This window comes from Lithobates pipiens, unplaced genomic scaffold (genome assembly GCF_037356315.1).
Source record: "Lithobates pipiens isolate NorthernLeopardFrog02 unplaced genomic scaffold, aLitPip1_a1.2 Scaffold_13, whole genome shotgun sequence".
In the NCBI taxonomy this organism is placed as follows: domain Eukaryota; kingdom Metazoa; phylum Chordata; class Amphibia; order Anura; family Ranidae; genus Lithobates; species Lithobates pipiens.
This window is the reverse complement of record NW_027507718.1, coordinates 213,566,118-213,590,165: the sequence shown is the minus strand read 5'-3', so window position 1 is coordinate 213,590,165 and position 24,048 is coordinate 213,566,118. Positions and strand designations below refer to the sequence as shown.

Here is a 24,048-nt window from a genome sequence, read left to right as displayed (position 1 = left end):
CAGGGGTGTCCCACTCAAGTGCCCCTATAGAAAGCGGTTTCCTACGGGGGCACTCGCCGAAGAGGAGGAGCCAGGACTGCCTGCAGAAGACCCCCAGAAGAAAAAGATGGGGGCTGTTCTGTGCAAAACAATTTCACAGAGCAGGTAGGTATAACATGTTTATTATTTTATGTAAAAAAAACAGGGACCTTTAATATCACTTTAAGTTCCGCTTTCTCGGTTCTGACAATCAATGAAAAATGATAAAAAAGTTTAAACAAATCCAATCGAAATGAATCAGAAGGGAAGTTATACAGTAGCTATTTGATTGCTTTGATTGAATTGTTCATCGATAGGCCACCAGGGATGAGCTAAGGCATGTTGGGATACTACAAAAACAAATGTGTCTTGATTCAGCGCCTAGGATATAAGTGAATCGTGTTCAAAAAATGAATGTTCTAAAAAAGGTGATCTCTGAAAAATGACAGCTGCAGTTATAATGTTTACCAGTGTAAACATAAATAAGATATTATTCATTAATCAATGAAAGACCTGAAATTTACACCACATGTTGGCAACAGCCCATGCAATCCATGCATAAATACAAACCAAAACAAATAAATTCAGAAATTAAGCTATGTGTAATTAAATGGAATGACACATGGAAAAATTATTGAACACATGAAGAAAGGGATGTGCAAAAAGGCATGGAAAGCCAACACAACAAAAGAAATCAGTAATTAGAAAGCAATCTTGCTCCTTGTCAGTGCAAATTAATATTAGCTGGTTCAGTCTCAACTGATCGCCAATAAAAAGGTGTCTCATTACTAAGGCGTCACACAAGAAGCATCTCATAATGGGGAGAGGCAAAGAGCTATTTAAAGACCTTCACAACCTTATTGTTGCAAAACATACTGATGCCATTGGTTACAGAAGGATTTCTAAACTTCTGAATGTTCCAGTTAGTACTGTTAGGGACATAATCCAGAAGTGGAAAGAACATAATTTCACCATAAACCTGCCAAAACCAGGTGCTCCTCACAAGATTTCTGACAGAGGAGTGAAAAAAATTATCAGAAGAGTTGTCCAAGAGCCAAGGACCGGAGAGCTTCAGAAAGACCTTGAATTAGCAGGTACAATTGTTTCAAAGAAAACAAAAAGTAATGCACTCAACCGCCATGGCCTGTATGCACAGTCACCATGCCAAACAACATTGCTGAAGCTCATTTAAAGTTTGCTACACAACATTTAGACAAACCTGTGTGACATGCAGGGGGGGGGGGGGGGATATAGTCTAGTCAGATGAGACCAAAATTGAACTCTTTGGATGCCATAATACACACCATGTTTGGAGGTCAAATGGCACTGCACATCACCCCAAAAACACCCCCATCCCAACAGTGAAGTTTGGAGGTGGGAACATCATGGCGTGGGGCTGTTTTTCAGAATACAGTACTGGCAAATTTCATAACAATGAAGGAAGGATGAATGGAAAAATGTACCAAGACATTCTTTATAAAAATCTGCTGCCGTCTACCAGGATAATGAAGATGAGACGAGGGTGGACTTTTCAGCAAGACAATAATCCCAAATACAAAGCCAAGGAAGCTCTCAACTGGTTTCAAAGAAAGAAAATAAAGCTGCTAGAATGGCCCAGCCAATCATCTGACTTGAATCCAATAGAAAATCTATGAAAAGAACTAAAGATTGGAGTTTATAGAAGAGGCTCACAGAACTTTTAAAGAGGAAGTAAACCTTGATGAGTTTATTTCCTCTTTGATTCCTTGCAAAGGTAAAGCATAATGGACTACTATGCATCGCATAGTAGTCCATTATGTGTCACTTACCTGACACAGGAGCCAGCGAAGTCACCGCTGTCCCCTTGTGTATGGAGCCTCCATCTTCTCAGTGGGTCTCGCTGCTCTCGCGCATGCGCATGGGAGCCGCCACTCACGGCATATTGCCGTTGACAGCGGTGTGCTCAGTGCGCCTGTGTGCCGCTGTCTACGGTGCATGCGCCGTAGACAGCGGTGCCTGTGTTTTGGCAAATATCTCCTAAACCGTGTTGGTTTAGGAGATATTTCTTGGACCTACAGGAAAACCTTAATCTAGGCTTACCTGTAGGTCAAAGTGGTTTGTAAGGGTTTACAACCACTTTAATGCCATGTACACACGATTGGAATTCTTGTCGGAAAAAGCTAGAATGGTTTTTTCGACGGAATTCCGCTCAAACTCGGCTTGCATTCACATGGTCACACAAAAGTTGAACTTTTGACCGCCAAGAATGTGGTGACGTACAACACTACGACGAGACGAGAAAATGAAGTTCAATGCTTCCGAGCATGCGTCGAATTGTTTCCGCGTTCAATTGTTTTTGCACGTCGGAATTGCTACAGTTGATCGGAAACCTGCTCTCTATCTTTTGTTATCTTTTGCTGGCGGAAATTCGACCAGCAAAATTCCAATGGAGCATACATACGGTCGCATTTTCCAACGAAAAGCTCTCATCGGTCTTTTGCCGCAACAGACGAAAAACCAAGCACTGGACTGCCGCACTCTTCAGAAAACCACTTTATTTTATTGGAAAATCACACCACAGCTCAACAAACACAGTGAACAAGATAAAATTGCTGACGTTTCGCACTAGCTGTAGTGCTTAATCACAGCCATCGGTCTTTTGCTGGCCGTGTGTACACGGCATAGGATTTGAAGACTGTGTGGAAGAGTGGGCAAAAATCAAGTGTTAAATACATTTCAGTTAGCATGTTCAATACTTTTTCCCTGTGTCATTGCATTTTATTACACATAACTTAATTTCTGAGGCTCGGTTCACACAGGGGGCGATGCGAGGCGACACGACTTGCCGCACCGCGACCTGCCGCGACCTCAGCGGCGACTTGCAAATGACTTCTGTATAGAAGTCAATGCAAGTCGCCCGAGGTCGCCCAAAAGTAGTACAGGAACCTTAGAACGGTTCTGTAGTACAGAACGGGGGCGACTTGTCAGGTCGCGGCACGGCAAGTCGTATCGCCTTGCGTCGCCCCCTGTGTGAACCGAGCCTGAAGGTATTTGTTTTGATTTCTTTTATGTATGGATTGCATTGGTTGTTACCGACGTTGTGAAAATTTCATGTCATAAATATGTTTACCTAGAAAAATGGAGACGTGTTCAATACTTATATTACCCACTGTATACATACCATATGAAGTGCTTACTGTCTCATAAAAAATGTGAATAAAAAATGACAATACAATATAAAAGTCTCTTTCACTTATGCCCACTGTACACGTGCAGTATTTATGCAGAGCACCTGCACGTGTACAGTGCGCATAAGGCCCCTTTCACACTGGGGCGGTGCGGTAAAGCGCCGTTATTTTTAGCGGCGCTTTACCGTCGTTTTAGCGGCGGTCTGTGGCCGCTAGCGGGGAGGTTTTAACCCCCGCTAGTGGCCAAAAAAGGTTCAAACCGCCCGCAAAGCGCTGCTGCAGCTGCGCTTTTCCGGCGGTATAGCCGCGCTGTCCCATTGATTTCAATGGGTAGGAGCGGTTTAGGAGCGGTGAATACACCGCTTCTTTCACCGCTCCAAAGATGCGGCTAGCAGGACTTTTTTCACCGTCCTGCTAGCGCACAGCTCCAGTGTGAAAGTCCCTTTGGGCCTAAGTGAATGAGACTTTTATATTGTCTTGTCATTTTTTGTTCACATTTTTTATGCGATGGTAAGCACTTCATATGGTATGTATATTTGTTTATCACATGGAATGGTATTCATGGCTAGTGCGGATTGCTAAATAATATCTGTTGGGATACTACTCTGAACCCACTAGGAAGCTGTTGCTGTGGACCGACAACCATAAGTGGCTGAACAGCAAGTATATACGCCCACTATATATACGTGCGGCTGCAAGGCAGGCAATGCCTCAGCCACTTATAATTGGCAGTGTGCCTTGACAAGTATCCAAATATGGGTGGAGCCTGGGATCTAATGTCACAATGCTACACGCGCTGACCGCGGCCATCTTTTGGGATGGAATCATCTCCTCGTTTTATACCTTATGACATGCTTGTTTTTATCGTTTTTAATGTGAGTACTCTGGAATTTTATTTTGAATAAATTATACACTGACTTGATATACTGCACAACAAGGAGTCATTTTCTCTTATTTTAGGTGTCCATATATGAAACTGTGAACAATGGTGATCCCTAGGATCGCTGCCGAGCTCAGCTCATATATGGTTTATGAAACAGAGATAATCGGTGAAGAACATGTTCTCCGCTGATGATCTCCGCACAACTGAGAATCCATCAATGATTGGCACAGAAACGGACAGTTTATGAAGCTACGATCTGAGCACTTCACTGGCGATCTGTGTCAGAATTCACACTCCCCGATCCACCAGCTTATGCCGTGTACACACGAGCGGAATTTCCGACAGGAAAAGTCAGACGGGAGCTTTTCACCGTATATTCCGATCGTGTGTATGCCCCATCGCACTTTTTATGTCGAAAAAATTCTGACGGACCTAGAAATGGAACATGTTCTAAATATTCCCGACAGAACCAATTCCTATCGAGAAAACAGCTTGTCTGTATGCTGTTCTGACGTACCAAAAATGAAGCATGCTCTGAAGCAAGTACGAGACGGAAGCTATTGGCTACTGGCTATTGAACTTAGTTTTTCTAGTCCCGTCGTATGTGTTGTACGTCAATGCGTTCTTGACGGTATGACTTTGGTGTGGCCGTGTGTATGCAAGACAGCTTGAGCGGAATTCTGTCGGAGAAACCTTCAGAGTTTATTCCGACTGAAAAAACACTTGCGTGTATGCGGCATTAGAGGTGGTGAATTGGGGAGTGAAGAGAGAATCCTGGGGAAACTGAGGGGGAAGGATTAAAATGACTGACTTTCTTCTACCTCGATCAGACCCCCCAAGACAGTAACCATGTCCCCCTGTCATGTATATATATATATATATATATATATATATATATATATATATATATATAATGTGTGTGTGTGTATATACATTATATATATATATATATATATATATATATATATATATTATGTAAGGGGGCTATTTATTTTATTAACATGGGGTGGGCCATCTGTCCGTGTACTGAGCAGTGAATTTCTGGTACTGTAATCTGGTTATGTCTCACGAGATTCCAGTATCAGGGGACGTTCTCCACTGTTTGAAGCATTTGTAGACCACTTCACTTCATAAAAGGAGAAGCGATCTACACCGCTTCATAAACTGGCACTCAAAGAATGATCTCATCTGGGAAAGCCAGAGAATAGAGCAGTGGATATTTTCCCACTGCTTCATAAACGGACACCTATATGCATGAACCTTTGGATTCACCATCTGTCAGGGCTATACAAGATCCGGTTGCTTGTTGTCTTAGGCTGGATTCACACCTATGCATTTTTGGTGCTTTTTGCATTTTGCAGATTTGCACTACAGTCCATTTAACATTGTTTCCTATGGAACTCATTCTATAGTGCAAATCTGCAAAATGCAAAAAGCACTAAAAATGCATAGGTGTGAATCCAGCCTTAGTGAAGATGTGACCAGCGTGAGGATATACACTATGCCTGTTTGAGCACCTATGACCTAGTGGTCCACTATTTGAGGTAAGAGGCTCGGTGTGTTGACTTTTCAGTGACTTTTCACTGAAAGTGCCCTTGGAAGTGCAGTCGTTCTAAATCTAAGGGGTAGATCTGAAATGAGTGGAAGCTCTGCTGATTTTATTATCCAATCATGTGCAAGCTAAAATGCTGTTTTTTATTTTCCTTGCATGTCCCCCTTGGATCTACAACGACTGAACTTCCAAGTGCAAAGTGGATTTTCCTTTAGTAAATAACCCCCACTCTAGTCTGTCTGATTTACACCTTGGGCGACTCCAGAAAAGAAACATGGACCTTTGTGCAAGCATTTGTGGACTTTTATAAATGTACATATTCCTTTTCAACTCTGCATATGCCCATCTTTCTTGTACCCAAACACGCCCTGGTGGCCATAATAACGCACGCATAAACAAATGGCTCTTGTGGTCTCTGCCCCTGTGTGAATGAGCCCCATATATCCCAAGGAGTGTAAATACTGGTATACATTGAACTTGCTATGCAGAAAAAGTGTTTATTGTAAAGGCCAGGACAGAGCTGCTGGTGTCAGCTGACTGTGAGGAAAGCTCCCCCATAGTGTGTTGACATGTATAGGAGATAGGTGGAAGAAGTATGCATATGAGGTGAGGTAGTGTGGTGTATAGTGTCAGGAGGAGGAAGAGGAGGAGGGTGTAGAGGAAGCACACACACTCTCTCTGCTCTCTCACTAGGAGGAGGAGTCGGAGGAGCAGCTGCAGCGGCGGCGGCCTGAGCGATAGGATGTCCCGACATGAAGGTGAGTGGCGAGGGGAGGACACAGGCGACAAACCGCAGACTGAGCCCCTTTCCTCCGCCGTGTACACACACGTCTTCCCGGGCAGGCCCTCCTGTCCGTACACTGTATACACAGTGCTGTGTTCTCAGGCCCCGGGCCTCCTCCTCCCTCCCTCCCCCCGGAATAACCGGCTCCTCTTCCCCATTCCTGCAGGCCTCATACTCCCGACATGGAGCCCTCCTCTGTCACCCTCTCCTATCTCCCAAACCTCTAACACCTTTCTCCCTGGCTAGGCCTTGTTTTCCTCCTCCCCCCACCTCGGCTCCCCCCCCCGCACAGCTCCCGGGGACACCCTCACTGCCAGGCCGAGGCTTCAGGCCCTCAGCCTGTGTCCGCCCCGGTGTCCCTCTATGACTTGACACACGTGTGTATAGTGGGGGGCGCCCCAATGTGTAGGGTAGTGTGAGCAGGCTGGGGGGCCCCGTCAGGTGTGTGTGTGCGGTGCGGAAAGGAGGGAGAGGCCTGGGAGGAGGGATTGCACTGTCATCCGAGGGAGGAGGAGGGGGAGCCGTGCGGACACACACCGGCACAGGAGCCTCTTCCTGATCCCCCATCACTGGGGAGACGCGGACACCTACTGCTCATCACCATCACTATAGGGGGATCTGTCAGTGTGGGACACCTGTGGATGTATCAGGTTGCTCCTCTACCTATGGGACACCTCCTGTCAAACTTTACTGCACTCCTTGACAGCTACAGGGCCAGTGTTTGTGCAACGTGAGCTCAGCTCTGTTCAGATGATGGGAGATTGGTTGCTGGGAGTAACAGCAGGTTACCAGAAACGTACACATGCTGCCTTTCCATTATTGCTTTCTGACTTCATTTTCCTATATGCAAATGGTCAGGATCGTGGCTGGAGATCATCCTTTTCGGTTGTGTTGATGTATTTGTAAACCCAGTCACTAGACGTACATAAGCTTTAAAATGTGGCTAAAGACATATTATTATTATTTTTTTTTTCAGGATTTTGTTATGGTGGCGAGGGGTTAGAACTGCTGGCAGGTTTTAAAAGTGGAACTAAACCCATCGATTTGTAAAGCTGTTCTTCACTCTATAATAATAATAATAATAAAAAAAATTTAAAGTCAGCATCTACAAATATTGTAGTTGCTGACTTTTAATATAAGGACACTTACCTGTCCAAGGATCAGTGCTGTCCTCATTCAAGCCGGTTCTTTAGCTGTCTTTGGGTCCAAGCACTGGATTGTTTACCAAGGGAAGCTGGCTGTGACTGCTGATGTGGTTTGTGAATGGTCCCTTCAGCTTTCTGTGTCCCAGAAGGCTGCAGGCAAAGGGGCGATCTGGATTGCCTAGGTGATCTGAGCAGAAGTGGGAGTGGGTACCTGTCAAAATCAGGAAATTGCCCTCCTCCCTGCCAAAACTGAAAGAGGCAGACAAGTGGCCCCTCCCCTTTTGGGCAAAGTTCTGCTTTAAAGTGGAAGTAAACCCTCCTATTGTTTTCAGCCAAGGAAACTGCCATCTTGGCCTCTGTTTCAAGGGTTAGTTCACCTTTGCCACAAAACTGCCTATGCATTTAAGGGGCATCTGTAGATAAAAACAAACTGTGCAGCTCTGAATAAAGTTGAATAATGCTCTTGCTATAGGTTTAGGCCATTTACATACCTTTTATGAAGTCTGACTGGAATACTCCCCAGGACGTTGCTAGGTACTCACAGGATGTTGCTAGGTGAGGCCTAGTCATCACTTCTCACCTTCACCATCACGGGAGTGAGCTCAGAGCTACTGCATCAGAGTAAGGATGGGCTCAGATGCGTTCGCACACCCCACGTGCAGAGCCCACCAGGAAGTCAGCACTGCACTGTGCTAATCACAGGAAGTGAGCCATTTTCCCGATGCGCAGCTGCAGAGATCAGGAAATGTATCACTGTCTGTGATCAGTGCAGTGCCGACTTCCTAGCGGGATCTGCACGTGGGGTGTGCGAACACGCCTGAGCTCATCCTTGCATCAGAGAACAGAAAGAGAGCATGCGAGAAGGTTTGAATCAGAGAAAGAGCTCACTCCTGTGATGGTGGAGGTGAGCAGTGACAACTAGGCCTAAATTGGCAACGTCCTGGGAGTATTCCTGTCAGGCTTCATAAGGTATGTAAATGGCCTACACCTATAGCAAGAACATTATTTATCTTTAGTCAGAGCTGCACAGTTTGTTTTCATTTACAGCGCCCCTTACTTACCTTGGCAGGTTTTTTGTAAAGGTGAAATTATTCTTTTAATCTTCAACTGCCATGTTGCTGCACATGTGATCAGTTATGACACCAGATATTGGATGGTTTGACAGTTTGGTTCAGGGCACATCCAATGTGACAGTTACTTTCCTGGCATGTTTCAAAAATGTAACTGTTTTGAAACTGTTAAATCAATGCTTTTCCTTCCGCTTTAACAGTTAGATCCATGGCACGTGCTGGGAATTTAACTGTCACTTTGGTGACATATCAACTAAACTGTCAAACCATTAAATGGCTGGGGTCATAAATGATCAAATGTGCATCGCCATGGCAGTTGAAGAGGCTGTGTCCCTGTTAGGGACATTCCCTCTCTAAAGCTGGCCATATACAGAAGAAAAATCTATAGCTAAACATTGTGAGTGGATTCATCTCCACTGCCTGGTGATTGTATTCTGACAGCTGCTGCATGAATGGATGTATTCGATCTTCGGCCACCAAATTCCCCCCCTGGTTCCTTTCAATTTTTTTCAGATTGGAGGATGTTAGGCAGTAGGATGCAAACAGAACCTCCCTGTGGATCAGATTTAGGCTGATTCATAAGGAACTGGCAGATGTTCATTCCGTGTAAGGCTAGCTTTAGTCTACTTTCACACTGCGGCCGCATTGGTAGTAAAGCGCTGCTCATTTTAGAGGCGCTTTACCATCTTAGCAGGGCTTTTCGGCTGCTAGTGAGGTGCTTTTAACCCCCACTAGTGGCCGAAGAAAAGGTTAAGACTCCTCTGACACTGAGGCGCTTTGCAGGTGCTATAGCGTTAAAAATAGCGCCTGCAAAGCGCCCTGAAACAGCGGCTTCATTCACACTGCAGCGGTGCGCTGACGGGGCATCAGAAAAAGTCCTGCCAGCATTTTCTTTGGAGCGGTGAACTCACCGCTGCTAAAGTGCCCCCTGCCCATTGAAAACAATGGGGCAGCGCTGCTACACCGCCGGCAAAGCGGCACTGCGTTTTGTGGGCGGATTTAACGCCTTTTCGGCCACTAGCGTGATTTAAAACCACCCGCTAGCAGCCGAATAGCACTGCTAAAACATCGGTAAAGCGGCACCGCTTTACCGCTGATGCCTGGGGCGGCTCAGTGTGAGAGGGGTCTAAAACCGCCCGTGTTGCGGTGCCTCCAAAGTGCTGCCTATGCATTCCAATGGGCAGGGGCGGTTTAGGAGAACTGTATACAGCGCTCCCAAACTGCCCCAAAGATGCTGCTTGCAGGACTTTTTGTAACGTCCCCCAAGCATTACCACCTCAGTGTGAAAGCACTCAGGCTTTCACACTGGGGATACATGAGAGGCGGTCTTCAGGTGCTATATCTTGCACTAAAATGTCTGAAAACCGCTTTCAGTGTGACAACAGCCTTATTGTTTGGATTACCGAGAGAATTTAAGAATTTCAAGAATTTAAAATGAAAGTAAATCCAAAATTTTGAGTTTCTGTGAACAGAGGTGGGTAGTGTACATGTACAATACAATACCAGTGATGGCCACTGTTTCTGCATTGTACACAATGATGACGAAAGGGACAACAACAAGACCGGAAGAGGACTGATGCGAAGAGTAGCTTTTGGGGAAACGTCATACCTGAAACCAACAGGGAGAAAAACAGTGATAGGTGAATTTGGGTAAGTATTCATCTCTATTAGATCATCTCATAGTAGAATGAACATCCTATATCTCTTTACCTGGGGTGGGGGATAGCCTCTGGTGATGATTGTCCTTAGCCCAGCTTAATGCTGTTTACTGTACAAATCTAAAGCGGGGTATATACACACAGGTTTTTTTTTTTTCTTTCCAACCTGCTGGGGTTATACTGATCAGCACTACAGCCTTTGGCTGCATGTGTTTATTGAATGCTGGTTTCCCTGCAGAACCTTTTGGCCGAAGCCAGTCAAACAGCTCTAATACAGTGAAGGGATCCTGTTGTTTAGGCCAGTGGTCACCAAGCTTTCAGACCACTAAACACAAAATTCTGAATCTTGCGGACCACTAACATGAATTTTACATGCCTTATACACACAATGTTCCTGCTCTCTGCCCCTCCCCCTGGATCACACTGTTGCCCTATACCAGTGATGGCGAACCTTGGCACCCCAGATGTTTTGGAACTACATTTCCCATGATGCTCAGCTACACTGCAAAGTGCTAGAGCATCATGGGGAAATGTAGTTCCAAAACATCTGGGGTGCCAAGGTTCGCCATCACTGCCCTATACACACAATGCTTCCACACTCTGTATCGCACTGCTTCCTTACACAGACTTCTTATTGCACAGACTCCTTATCCAGCCATGTACTCAAGCTCTGTGTTCCTTCCCACCTCCTTCTCTCTGCATTACTCCCAGCACCTCCCTCTGAGTTCACAGGAGCCAGTACTACAGAGGAGGCATCGGGTACCAATACACGCTGACAGTATTGGCTTTCAGTGTCATTGAGAACAACAATGGAAAGAGCATTGGGTGGTATACATCCACCACAGTGTTGCTTTGCGGCAGAACCCCTGAGGACCACCAAACTTTTCTTGTGGTCCACAGACCACTGGTTTAGGCTGCGTTTGCTGGCTGCACGCTAAAATGAACTGGTTTAGTGTGTTGGCTAGTGTCTGCTGTGTATTGGTGGTGCCTTGCAATTTTACAATGAAATGTGCTGTTATAACTTTTTTTTTTTTTTCTATTTTCTTTATTGAAATGTCAAAATAGCTTTTTATTCTCGTCCATCTACTACAGTAGTGCGGTGATCAACACTGACATTAGGTGAGCTCTTGTGCACTGTGGGAAACTGCAGAATGTCTGCATTTACCACAAAGCACTGCAACTCCCATGAAGGCAGCATTGGAGTGTGAACAGGTCACAGGTTTTAAACTGAAGGCTGGTGTCCTTTCTGTGTAGGTTTTTCGAAACAACAGTGTTGTACCAACGCAAGGTGCTGTTTAAAAAAAAAAAAAAAAAATAGGGTAAACGTTATTTGACGTTGAAAATTTCATTCACATCTGCCTTTACCGGTGCTGAAATCAGGTGAGCTCCAGAAGAATGCAGCATGTTTTCTGCACTGCCCCTCACATCACATCAGAGTAGTGGTGTAAAAGGAGCAAATAGGATTACATGGTGTGAATGGGTTCTCACCCACCCCTGCTCTCTCCTTGGCAATTTAGCAAACTCCTTGCATTCTGTGAAAAGAATACAAGGCTTTTTGTGAATGTATGAGGGGAAAGGAGGGGTAAATATATACGACTGCATCCCTTCACTGTATGTCACCCAGAACTCTGTTATAGTGGTGTATCCAGGATGCATGAAATAAAAATCTGCAGTCAGACAATTATGGGCTGCTATTCAGCATTAGAAGTAACATTTGATCTCTGGCTATTCTTAAAGCAGAAAAATTCTCTTTTTATTTTTTTTAAGTGCCCATTTCCAGACATTGAGGATATTCAATGTCAAAGGATCAAAGATCACATAGCTACATCTCTGTGCAGGCGGTGAAAATAAAGTTTAGCAAATTGTCTTGCTAAGAAAAAAAAAAAAAACTCAGCTTGTGATTATGCAAATGTTTGGTGTTTTCACAAGTGTTCGTCTTTTAGAAATCTGCAACTTCTAAGAATTCAGTAGGCCTGATCCTCAAATGTCTTACTTGTGCCACAAGGTGTGCTGTGTAGTCATGTTGTATTCCTTATTTGTTTTCACTTTCCTTCATGTACTTTTCTAGTGGAGAGACTCACTAAGGTTCTTATGAATGTTTTGATAGTGTGGTTTGTTTGAAACCTGAGCCTTGGAACATCTAAACTTATTCATATTGGAATTGTATATATTGCATAGACCAAGTTAGCTTCTAGATTTGACTCACTGGCTTCTGAGTATTTTGTGGTTTGGGCCATTTTGCTTCTTTATAAATAATTCAAATACAAGCACAAGTTTTGCTTCTGTTTTAATGTAATGAATGCATTTTGACTAGATAACTCCACCTAAAGCTGATATTTACATTCTGGATATATGCTGGTGGGTTAAATACCATCAGCATAATTATATTGTATCTGTCAGGGCCGGCAATACTGGTGGTGTAACTCAAGATTTGAGTTTCAAAGTCTATTAGCTTGCTGCAGTAATTACAGGGCTGTCACTCTCGCCATTCAGTTAACTATGTACTTTGCATTGCAGAGAATGCAACACAAGCATTGAAATTGACCCTAGTAGGGCGAGGGAGACTTCATGACAGGTGTCAGGAGTGTTTAGAACCTGTAGGAATAAGATTTACCCGCTGTACATACCAAGTGATATAACCCAATGGACACTGGCCACCAAACTCCACCATTAACTAAATATTTTTACTTTGGCTTGCACTTTATTTTTTTGGTGAAATTACATTTGTTATCATAGCTTTGTGAATAACCAAAAAGTTCTAAGTATAATGTGCTTGGGTTTGTTGACACAAAGGTTTCATTTTAAATTGTAAGCTTTAACAAGCAGGGCCCTCAGATTCCTCCCGTATTGGAACTGTACTGTCTGCCCTGTGTTGTAAAGCTCAGCATAAACTGTTGTCACTATATAAATCATCTATTTATTAATAATAATCTAAAATAAATTGGCAAGAGATCCAGAGATAATGTCATCATTTAAATACAGTATATTTTTATTTTTGCGTATGAATTATGCTGTACGCTGACTGTTTGTTTCATTTTTATCTTTAGGCTACTTTACAACTGTACAGTCCTGCAGCAATAATCAACACTGTCCTGTGGCATGAACAGGTGAGCAGCTGTGACCAGGAAGTCTGTTCAAAGGAATGACGGGCGCCTGTCTGCATGTAATAATCACATATGGAGCTGTTACCTGTGATTAGGCACAGATGATCAGACCTGGACGAAGAAAGATAGGTTGCAGAGTCAATCATCTGTACTTAACCACGGGCAACAGCTTCATGTGCAGTTATATGCAGACAGAAGATGGCCTCCTGTCATTCATTTGTACAAATTTCCCGGCCTCAGCTGTTTGCATTGACCTGTGATGCCAACTGCAGGAAACGGCTAATTTTTGCTGCAGGACTCCACTGTTCATAATTGCTTGTGTGTACACCCTATCCGATAATGGTAAACAGCAGAAATAGGGTGAATCTCCCTAACGCGGACACAGACTGCAGTAAAGACATGACAGGGTTTCCAATCTCTTTTCTCTCTATCCAAAACCAAATAAAAGTTTTGTCTTTAGTTCTAATGCAACTCAACAAGATGAAGATAGAAGCTGGTTACAATGCTCCAGATCTTGTCTGCTCCACTTTTAGCAAATTCCCGGGCCACAGTGTTTTGTAAACTACTGGGGACCCTATACTGATTTTATTTATTTTTTCTCACTTCCAAAGGTGAACTTGGCGTTTAAAAGCCAAACTAAACTGAATTTAAAAAAATGTACATAGTCCAAGGGCTCATTCACACATGACTGTCCATCCCTGTACGCATGTAACCACTGAAATATGCATACAGTGTTTGGCACCTGTCATTTATATGTAGTCTGACTGCCGCAGCTGTACCTGAACTTTAGGCGTAGAAATGCACTGAATTCTGTTGGTGATCAGCCCTCTGCCTCCATTTAAAAGATTGTTTACAGTTTGTTTTCTCTTAAAAGCAGCCACAGCTTGAGTACAGAAACCTGTTTCCATCCAGGATCCTGTACAAGAGTATGCTCGGTCTCTGTAGATGTGGTCTCTCACCAGAGGCCACTGACATGTTTTTCCACACTGGATCAACACTACTCACCTTAAGGGCATATAGAAAACAATTGTTTTCTGTGTTCTCTGGTTATACCACAACTCTGGTCTGACATGCTTAATTTTTCTGTAACATTGTTACAATGCAGGATTCCCATGCCAGGGACAGAACGGACATCGGTCTGCATGCCAAGTTACAGTTCTCATCAGAATGTGGTGTGGGAAACCCGCGTTCCGTGTGCTTAAAAGGCAGTTGTGATCTGCCGCAGGTGTCAGTGTTATTGACACCCCAAATGTTGGTCACAAACACAGTGCGTGTGCCTGCATGACAAAGAAGCACAATGTAATCTGGCTTCAGTGAGTTTCCAAAAGTAGTGCGTGCAATCTGAGCTCATTCAAACATGAATGTTGTTTATCAATGGGAGACCTGAGCCTGTGATGATAAACATAACCACCCTGGTAAAATAACTTTACATCAGAAGTCCCCCCCCCCCCCCCCCCTTCCCGTTCATGTAAGCCAGCTCCACCATGTCAGATGTCCCCCCCCAAATACAGCAGATCCTCCCCATCAAAGTGTCAGAGTGCCCCCTATACATGAACCCACAACCCCCCCCCCCCCCATATCGGAGTAGCCACCATAAAGTCCTCTCATTTATCTCTGATCCAGGGCAGACTGGGTCTAATGCTTATTGCACCCTGGTTGAGGAACACTGCCCACATAAAATTGCCACTGTGCTAACAATACCACCTACATACAATAGTTGCAATACCTGCTGAGTTACGTAAAATAGCCATGTGCTTACAATACCAGCTGAGCTACATAAAGTCACCTTTTAATCTAACAACCTTTCCCGCAAAGGTACAGTGCCTTCAAAAAGTATTTACACCCCTTAACATTTTCCACATGTTGTCATATTACCACCAAAAACATAAATATTTTATTGGGATTTTTTTGTGATAGACCAACACATAGTGGCACAAAATTGTGAAGTGGAAGGAAAATGTAGTGAAAAAACAGCACCACAAAGGCCAAGTAACACCAGAAAGGTCAGGGATAAGGTTGTGGAGAAGTTTAAAGCAGTTAGGTTATAATAATAAAAAAAAAATATCCCAAGCTTTCAATATCTCGCGGAGCACTGTTCAATCCATCATCAAAATGGAAAGAGTATGGCACAACTGCAAACCTACCAAGACATGGGCATCCACCTAAACTGACAGTCTGGGCAAGGAGAGCATTAATCAGGGAAGCAGCCAAGAGGCCCATGGTAACTCTGGAGGAGCTGCAGAGATCCACAGCTCAGGTGGGAGAATGTGTCCACAGGACAACCATTAGTCATGCGCTCCACAAATCTGGCCTTTATGGAAGAATGGCAAAAAGAAAGCCATTGTTGAAAGCCATAAGTCCCATTTATGAGAAGCCATGTGGGGGACACGGCAAATATGTGTAAGAAGGTGCTCTGGTCAGATGAGATAAAGGCAAAATGTTGTGTGGCAGAAAACTAACACTGCACATCACCCTGAACACACCATCCCCACTGTGATGGTGGCAGCATCGTGTTGTGGGGATACTTTTCTTCAGTAAGGAACGGGGAACCTGGTCAAAGTTGATATGAAGATGGATGGAACCCAATACAGGGCAATCTTAGAAGAAAACCTGTTAGTCTGCAAAAGACTTGAGACTGGGGCAGAGGTTCACCTTAGGGACAATGACCCTAAACATACAGCCAGAGGTATAACCGAATGGTTTAGATCAAAACGTATTCATGTGTTAAAATGGCCCAGTCAAATTCCAGACCTAAATCCAATTGAGAATCTGTGGCAAGACTTGAAAATTGCTGTTCATGGACGCTCTCCGTCCAATTTGACAGAGCTTGAGCTATTTTGCAAAGTAGAATGGGCAAAAATGTCACTCTCTAGATGTGCAAAGCTGGTAGAGACATCACCAAAAAGACCTGCAGTTGTAATTTCTGCGAAAGGTGGTTCTACAAAGTATTGACTCAGGGGGGCTGAATACACATGCACACCACACTTTTCTGAGATTTTTTTTATAAAAAATGTTGAAAGACATTTATCATTTTCCTTCCACTTCATAATGTATGTGCCACTTTGTTGGTCTATAACATAAAATCCCAAAATGTGGAAAAATTTAAGGGGTATGAATACTTTTTCAAGGCACTGTACATTAGGGGTGCAACGGATCGGCACCGATCCACGGTCCAAATGGGTCACCCCGCTTGGATCGGCACACGCCGTGATCCGCAGAGTGCTCTGCGGTCTCGGCCTTAGGAAAGGCCACGGCTTCAGCCTAGTTCCGGAGCGGTGGCCATCTTGGTACACCCGTCTGCGTTTACAATGTGATTGCTTCATGACAGAGCGATCACCTGTAAACAAACGGGCGTCATGATGACGCCGGTTTCTCTCTTCCCCCCCCTCTCCCCTGATCTGTACAGTGGAGGGGAGAAATCGGATGGCAGCCACAGCCATCCCAGCAATACCCTGCCAATACTCTGAAAAACTTACCCTGCCAATACTCTGCAATACCCAGCCAATATTACATTGGGGGAGATGATGTGGCTATTACAGTGGGGGAGATGTATATTGCAGTGGGGACTATATGGTGGTGGCATTTTCGCAGGTTTTTGCAAATTCAATTATTATCTGATCTGAAAAATGATCTGATCCGTGACTCTGATCCGAGGAACGATCCGATCCGGGAGTTTTTTGATCGGTTGCACCCCTACTGTACATGTATATATCCCTAAAATTGTCCATATCCTCTTGAGCTACATACACTCCCCTACCTGAAATGCGTACAAAACACCCAAAACTAGCATTTCCAATGCCTTCAGGTGCTTCAGTTAGGCTTTGAGATTTGTTTTGAATTTGTTTAGGCCTTGCTTACAGTGCTACATTTTGCAGTTGACAGACAGTTATGACACCTCATAATCCAACTGGTTTGAAAATGTAAAACTGTCCATAAACTAGAATATTTTGTCAATTTTTAAGAATGTTGGTTCAATTTTCTAATCATGACTTTGTTCAAATTTTATGATCATTTTCAACCGCAGAAATTCGAAAATTTGAAGGAATGAGTTGGAAAATGTTGCTGGAACAAATATCAGTGAATGTGTTTTTTTGTTTGGGAAAGTCAATTCACAAAGCAAAATTTCGTAGTTCTTTTAGATGACGTTTGTCAAGTCATCGAATGTACTGAGGATTAGTTTGTGCTTTGAGGTTAGGGGGTGTGGTGTTACTGGGGGCAGCTTGAATGCAAAGAGGGAAGGAGCTGTGCTAGGGAATTCAAACAAAATAAAAAAATATATAAAAACATTGCAAATAACATACCTGATTATTCTGTGAGTTTATCTGTAAACCTTTTAAGTTGGTGCAGATTTTTCTTTAAAGTGGTTGTTAAGGCAGTGCACACAGCCACTGCCAGCCCCTCTGCTAGGATTATATGATGTATATACTATATGCCATTTTCTAAAATTCTTCTTATAAATACAGTTTTTCTTGTCCCTGGTCAGCGGTCATGTGACCGCCCAGCACTTTTTCTCCACTATATGTATTCCAGAGGGAGGGTCTGAGTGCTCCCTCTGATGTCTGCCAGGCGGTCACGCGACCTCCCTCTGTAATACAAACATGGGAGAAAGACACAGTGCCAGGAGGTCACACCTAGCTGAAGGGTAAAGACTGACCACGCCAACACAGATCGGCTTCTGTGCTTTCTGTGGTCAGTTTAGAACACGTAAGAAAGAAAGGTGACTGGCAGGATCAACCAGGTACTTCAGATGGAAGAAGTATATGAAAATGATAGACTATGATCTATTCTATAAAATACACATGTGAACACACACAGAAAAAAAAATCTAGGGCAACATATACTTTTAATCAACCTAAAATGCTGTTTACAAGGTAAGCTACAGCAATAAAGTGGAATACAATTAGTGGATGGCCAGGCAGCATTTGCCATAATGTGCAAGAATACACAGCACCCTTGCACATCACGGCACACCTACCTCTGGATGTGCTCTTCTCTAGCTTCTCCTCCAGCCTTCTGAGTTTGCTGTCTTTTATGCTTCACCATTGGGTGGGCACTGATAATGTAATTCCCCACACATAGTTACATTATCATGGCAGTTAACTCTTACAGATGCTGGTAGTGGGCCAAGACAGTAACCACACTGTGCATGCCCCTCAGTCGGTGTACAGATAAAAATGTGCTAGCAGCTTTACTGAAAGCCTGCTGGCAATTTGTTTTAAAAGGCTACTTATGCCTAACCACTCAACTCCAGCCAAAAACCTTTTTTTTGGATGGAGCAGGGAAGGTTTAGCCTTTGTCAGGTTTTTACTACTATCTGTCTCTATTGAAGAGAGATCCTCTCACTTTTTGTCTAGACAGGAAGTGTTGATAAATCTCTCTCATGGTGACACAGATGGAAAACATGCATACAGAATAGCATGAGGAAGAATTAAGCACACCTACGAATGGGGCAGCTTGCAATTACCCACGGGTGACTCAGAAGGGTCCCCTGCGAATAGCGGTGGGCAAGACGTCCCATTAAAAGCATTGGTTGCCTGACAGCACCTACATCTATTCATGCCCATTCAAATGTAATCTCTTATGAACACATTACCTGCATACGATTTGCACTGGAAGCAGACTGTCTCCTGTTGTCAATCGCAAAAGCCCCCATATGCAGGTCCAACTGGGGCATGAAAGTTCTAACCATTTTTTTTTTCGCTGTGCCTTTCTGTTCCAGTGGCAACCTAACCTCCCATTTCTCTTAGAGGTGTCACTGAGACGGGGAGTGAATCTCCCAAGTGGTGTCACAGACAGGACTTTACAGGTTTTCACTCTTCTATGAAAATGTATAAGAAAAAGTATGCAGGGGGTTAAGCTTTTATAGCCTTTCGCTGTAGAATTTCTTTGCGCAACTTTTACAATTCTGAATATAGTGCAAACTCCATGTTTGAATTAAAGAGACATAAAATCACTACACTTGCAATTCACTTTGTATGCCACCTTTGTATGTGCACTTGGCCCTCATTTTTTCTACAGCTGATCGAAAGAAAATAAAATCTTGGTCTGTTGGAACCATTTCAGTTGTACTTTTATCACAATGGTGGATGCGTCTTCTTCCTTAAAAGTTCGGAATAGGTAAAAATAAAAGTACTTGTGGATGGATAGGCTGCATGGGAAATGTGGGAATCCGATTAAAGTAAGTAGTATGACCAAAGCTTTTTTTTGTTCCTACACCCCCTTTTGTATCACACGAGTGAAGTTCATGCTGAAAAGTTCCTGACCACCCAGAACCCTGGCCTGGCACCTGGCTCAGCCTCTTAGGGATCTGCTAAGAGCCTGAGCCAGCTTTAGCAGTAAGGCGCTGCTAGATTTAGTGGTGCTTTTCCGCTGTCAAAGGGTGTGCTTTTTGGCCGGTTGCTTTTAACCCCCTCTAGCGGCCGAGGAAAGGGTTAAAAGCACCGTTGCAGAAGCGCCTGCAAAGCGTCCGTTGACTAAACAAGGGCGGTTTAGGAGCGGTGTTTCCACGCAGTGCCCCAAAGCTGCTGCTTGCAGGTCTGTTTTTTTTTCATGTCCGGCAAGCGCACCCCCCTAGTGTGAAAGCACTCAGGCTTTCACACTGGGACTGCAGAAGAGGCAGTTTACAGGTGCTTTTCAGGTGCTATTTTTAGCGCAAAAATGCCTCAGTGTGAAACGAGCCTTAAAAGCCATACCGTACTTCTCTTTTTTTTTAAACTTTTTCCAGTCAGCAACCAGGGTGTCTGCCATATTGTGCAAGTTTGCAGAACATATTTACACCTTATGGAAGACTTGCCTACCAAAACGACTCCCCCATCCCAAGCACTGGATTGCTGCCGCTGACTTTTTCACTTGGTCTCCATCCAGGTTTGGTGTCCTCAGCCATCTTGAATGGCCGGCTGGGGATGACTTTGCTTGCAAACATGTGTGGCTCAGTGTACATTTAGATAAAATATTGCTGGCAGATAAGATGCAAGCCGGCAGTTGTTTTTAAAAGCAGAGTTTAATGTCACTTCAATTTTTATGACCTTGGCTGTATATTTCTGAGTGACTGGAAACCTTGGGAAGGTGAGGACAGGGGGAAGAAGCAGGAAGAAAGACAGAATAGTACACTGATACTTAGAATGGATGTTTTTTTTTTTTTTCCTCAAGTGAATTTGTAATCATGTATGTGGTTTTCGTTGGAGAAATTTACATTAATTGCAAAAATCAAATGTTAAAAGGAAGCAAAACTTTAAGTGCTTTTGAGTGACATTTGTCAAGTTATTGAATGTGTTCGCATGAACGTTCATTTGAAATTCTACTTGTTTATGGCCAACTTTACAGAGATTACAGTATTGGGATGTACTGTATGTAAGGTGGGAGACCAAGGCCATTGGAGAGGTGAGTTATGCTACCACGTATGTTGCCAGAGATAGCCTTTGGCATTTGTTGAAGGGCCTGAATGGGTCTCTTTAACAAAACTTAAAGCGGAGCTCCACCCAAAATGGGAAGCTCTCTGGCCCCCCGCTGGACCATACACAAAGCGTCCTTCGCTAATGCGATGTAGGGAACCGGCTGTGCATTCCTTACGAGAGCCAACTGAAAAATCGGTGGTGACCTTGTTGCATCCCTGGAGAAGAAAGTGTCCTAATACTGTATAATACAATACTGTCAAATACTGTAGCTGCTGACTTTAAATTTTTTGGTGGTGGGGCTGGAGCTCTGCTTTAAAGTGTTTCTAAACCCACAACAATAAAACCAGTCTGTATATGCAGTAAAACATGCTTGTTATACTTACTGTGGAACCTAAGGATAAAAAGGCCGATTGATCCTGTCTTCTGAGCCTCTCCTTCTTCCTCTAAGGCAGAGCCCTAGGAGGTACTCTGAACATGCTCAGTTTGGTTATTGCTAGATAGTTGTGTGTGTGTGTGTGTGTGTGTTTTTTTTTTTTTTTTCTTGGGTGCATGTGATCAGCACAGGGCCATTCAGCGCTGTCCAGGAAGAGGGTCAGAGGTCCTGCAGCCTCATAAGATAGAATGGAATGAAAACTCCACCTACAAACTTTAACCAGGCACTGATAGTCACAAGACTGCTATATACTGATGAGAAAAGGTATTTAGCAGTTTACATTTACTAAAATAATTAGATTTCCATGTGCTGTGGGAGACCAGATATAGTGAATGCAGGGTCCTGGGTTTAGTAAGGGCGTCAGCGGTAAAGCAAAGCTAGTTTTAGTGTAATTTTTTTCGGCCGCTAGCAGGGTGCGTTTAACCCCCGCTAGCGGCTGAATAAAAGGGGAAAAGTGCCACTGCCGAGGCACTATGCAGACGCTTTAGGGGCGTTGCCCATTGAATTCAATGGGCAGGGGCGCTTTGGGAGCAGTGTATACACAGTTTCTAAAGCGCCTCAAAGATGCTGCTTGCAGAACTTTTTTCAACGTCTCGCAAGTGCACCGCTTGAGGGCTTTCACACGAGTGACAGGAGAGGTGCTTTACTTTAAAGGCGCTATAGCGCCTATAGACCCCTTTCTCACCACACCCCCCATTGCGTCGGTGGTAAAACGCACCGCTAGCGGCCGAGAGGGTTAAAACCGCCGGCAATATGCCGCAATAGCGGCATTTTGCCGGCGGTATTACAGCGCTGCCCCATTGATTTCAATGGGGAGCAGCGGTGGAGGAGCGGTAAACACACCGCTCCAAAGAAGCTGCTGGCAGGACTTTTTTCTGACACCCTGCCAGCGTACCCTTTCACACTAAAGACAATGGTGCAGCTTTTTTAGGGCGGATTGCAGGCGCTATTTCTAACGCTATAGCGCCTGCAGAACGCCCTGGTGTGAAAGGTGTCTTAAAGTGCTTCAGTATGAAAGCCTTCTTACACTTTAACTGCGGATAAGAGACATTCTTACTCCACTTCTGCTAGTATCTGCTACTCTAACACATAGGTGGGTTCTATTTTAAAGCATAAGGATAATGGCACACTAGCAATTTTTGCAGCAACAGGATTAGTGATTAGCAATGGAAACAAATGAACTACCAAATCCATGACATTGGTGTGTTTACATTTTTTTTTCAAATAAAGTCTTTTGAATCCATCCTCCATGGTGATGTGCAAAGTAATAAATATGCAAATCTGTGAAACTAGTGTTGTGTGCTTTTCGTTTTGTTTGTGTGTTTTTCGTTTTGTTTGTGTGTTTTTTTTTTTTTTTTTTTTTTTTTTCTGAAACTGTGAAGAAAACCGTGGTGATGAAGTCAATAGAGTCTAAGAAATCAATCTTCCATGGTGATACATTTTGAAGCCATCCAAAAGAAATGCACAGAAACACAACCACAGTGTATCAAAAGTGTACTTACCACCACCTGTGAACAAACTCTCGCCCACCTTCGATGAACGCTAAGATTATTAAAGGTATCAATAGGATTGTTTCACCAGCTTCATCAGGCCTCCCATGATGAAGTCTGTGATATAACAGGGTGGAGTGCTGAGCCTTGGTAGTGTTGTATAATATAGAGGACATTTGTGTGGTGGCTCTGCTTTCACAATGAGATTATAAGCGATCAGTTGGACTCGTTGCGATGAGCCGTACAAGTGTCTCTTGGAGTTCATTAAATAATGTGTGTTGTTTTAATGTGAGCAGGAGTTTAAAAGAGGAGTATGGGTTTCCTGTGTGTGTGTTTTTTTCTTGGTGGATGCAGCATGAGTCGGATGCCGCATCTATCCCCCGGCGCCTCTGCACTGAATACTGAGCAATCGGACTGTCAGTCACAGCTCTCTCCTCTTCTCCCTCCACACTCATTGGAGTCCTGAGCTGTGGAGAGGGCGGAGCGGCCGTCTCAGGCTCTCAGTGGCTTGAATGGATTCAAAATTGATCACCATGGAAGATTTGATTTAAAAGACTCGTCACTTGTATGTTTGTCATTGTCTTGCTAGTTGTGATGCTGAAGAATCTCCCTTTCCAGCTTTTCCTCTTTAGCGATTTGTTTTGCTAGCAAGTTGCCTCCAGTCACTTGACTGCTAATGTTGCTGTGTCTAGGCCAGGGGTTGACAAATTTGCTTGGAATCTAGGAGCCAGCTTAAAAAGTTAGGAGCCAGGTCCGTGACGGCGATCCGGACCTGTCCCTGGCCTGACATGGAGACGAGTGAGGGGAAGATGGCAGCGCCGTCGCCGTCGCCGCCCCCCCCCCCCCCCGTCTCCAAGTCATTGCCCATAGCTCTTAGAGGGACATTTTATTTATTTTTTTCAAATGACAATTTTTTTTTCAATTGCATTTTAGTGTAAATATGAGATCTGAGGTCTCTCTGACCCCAGATCTCATATTTAAGAGGACCTGTCATGCTTTTTCTATTACAAGGGATTTTTACATTCCTTGTAATAAGAATAAAAGTGACACAACATTTTTTTTAAAAGAACAGTGGCAAAAAAAAAAAGTTAAAATAAGCAGAAAAAATAATAATTTTTAAACGCGCCCTGTCCTGCCCGCATATAAAATCGGTGTTCGAACCACACATAGGAGGTAGCGCCGTGATCGGTAGAGCGAGAGCAATAATTCTAGCCCCAGACCTCCTCTGTAACTCAAAACGTGCAACCTGTAGAATTTTTTTAAACGTCGCCTATGGAGATTTTAAAGGGTAAAAGTTTGTCGCCATTCCATGAGCGGGTGCAATTTTGAAGCGTGACATGTTTGGTATCA

The 24,048-nt window shown here is 43.9% G+C and overlaps 1 protein-coding gene across 1 annotated transcript in view; it reads left to right on the top strand.

The window, feature by feature from the left end:
* Positions 1-6,228: 6,228 nt before the first annotated feature.
* The window catches only part of KCMF1 (potassium channel modulatory factor 1), a 104,608-nt gene continuing 86,788 nt past the window's right edge, over positions 6,229-24,048 (top strand). Inside the window, exon 1 of the mRNA XM_077476185.1 lies at positions 6,229-6,378. Coding sequence (XP_077332311.1) covers positions 6,363-6,378 — 16 coding nt within the window. The 5' untranslated portion in view covers positions 6,229-6,362. The remainder of the gene's footprint in view (positions 6,379-24,048) is intronic.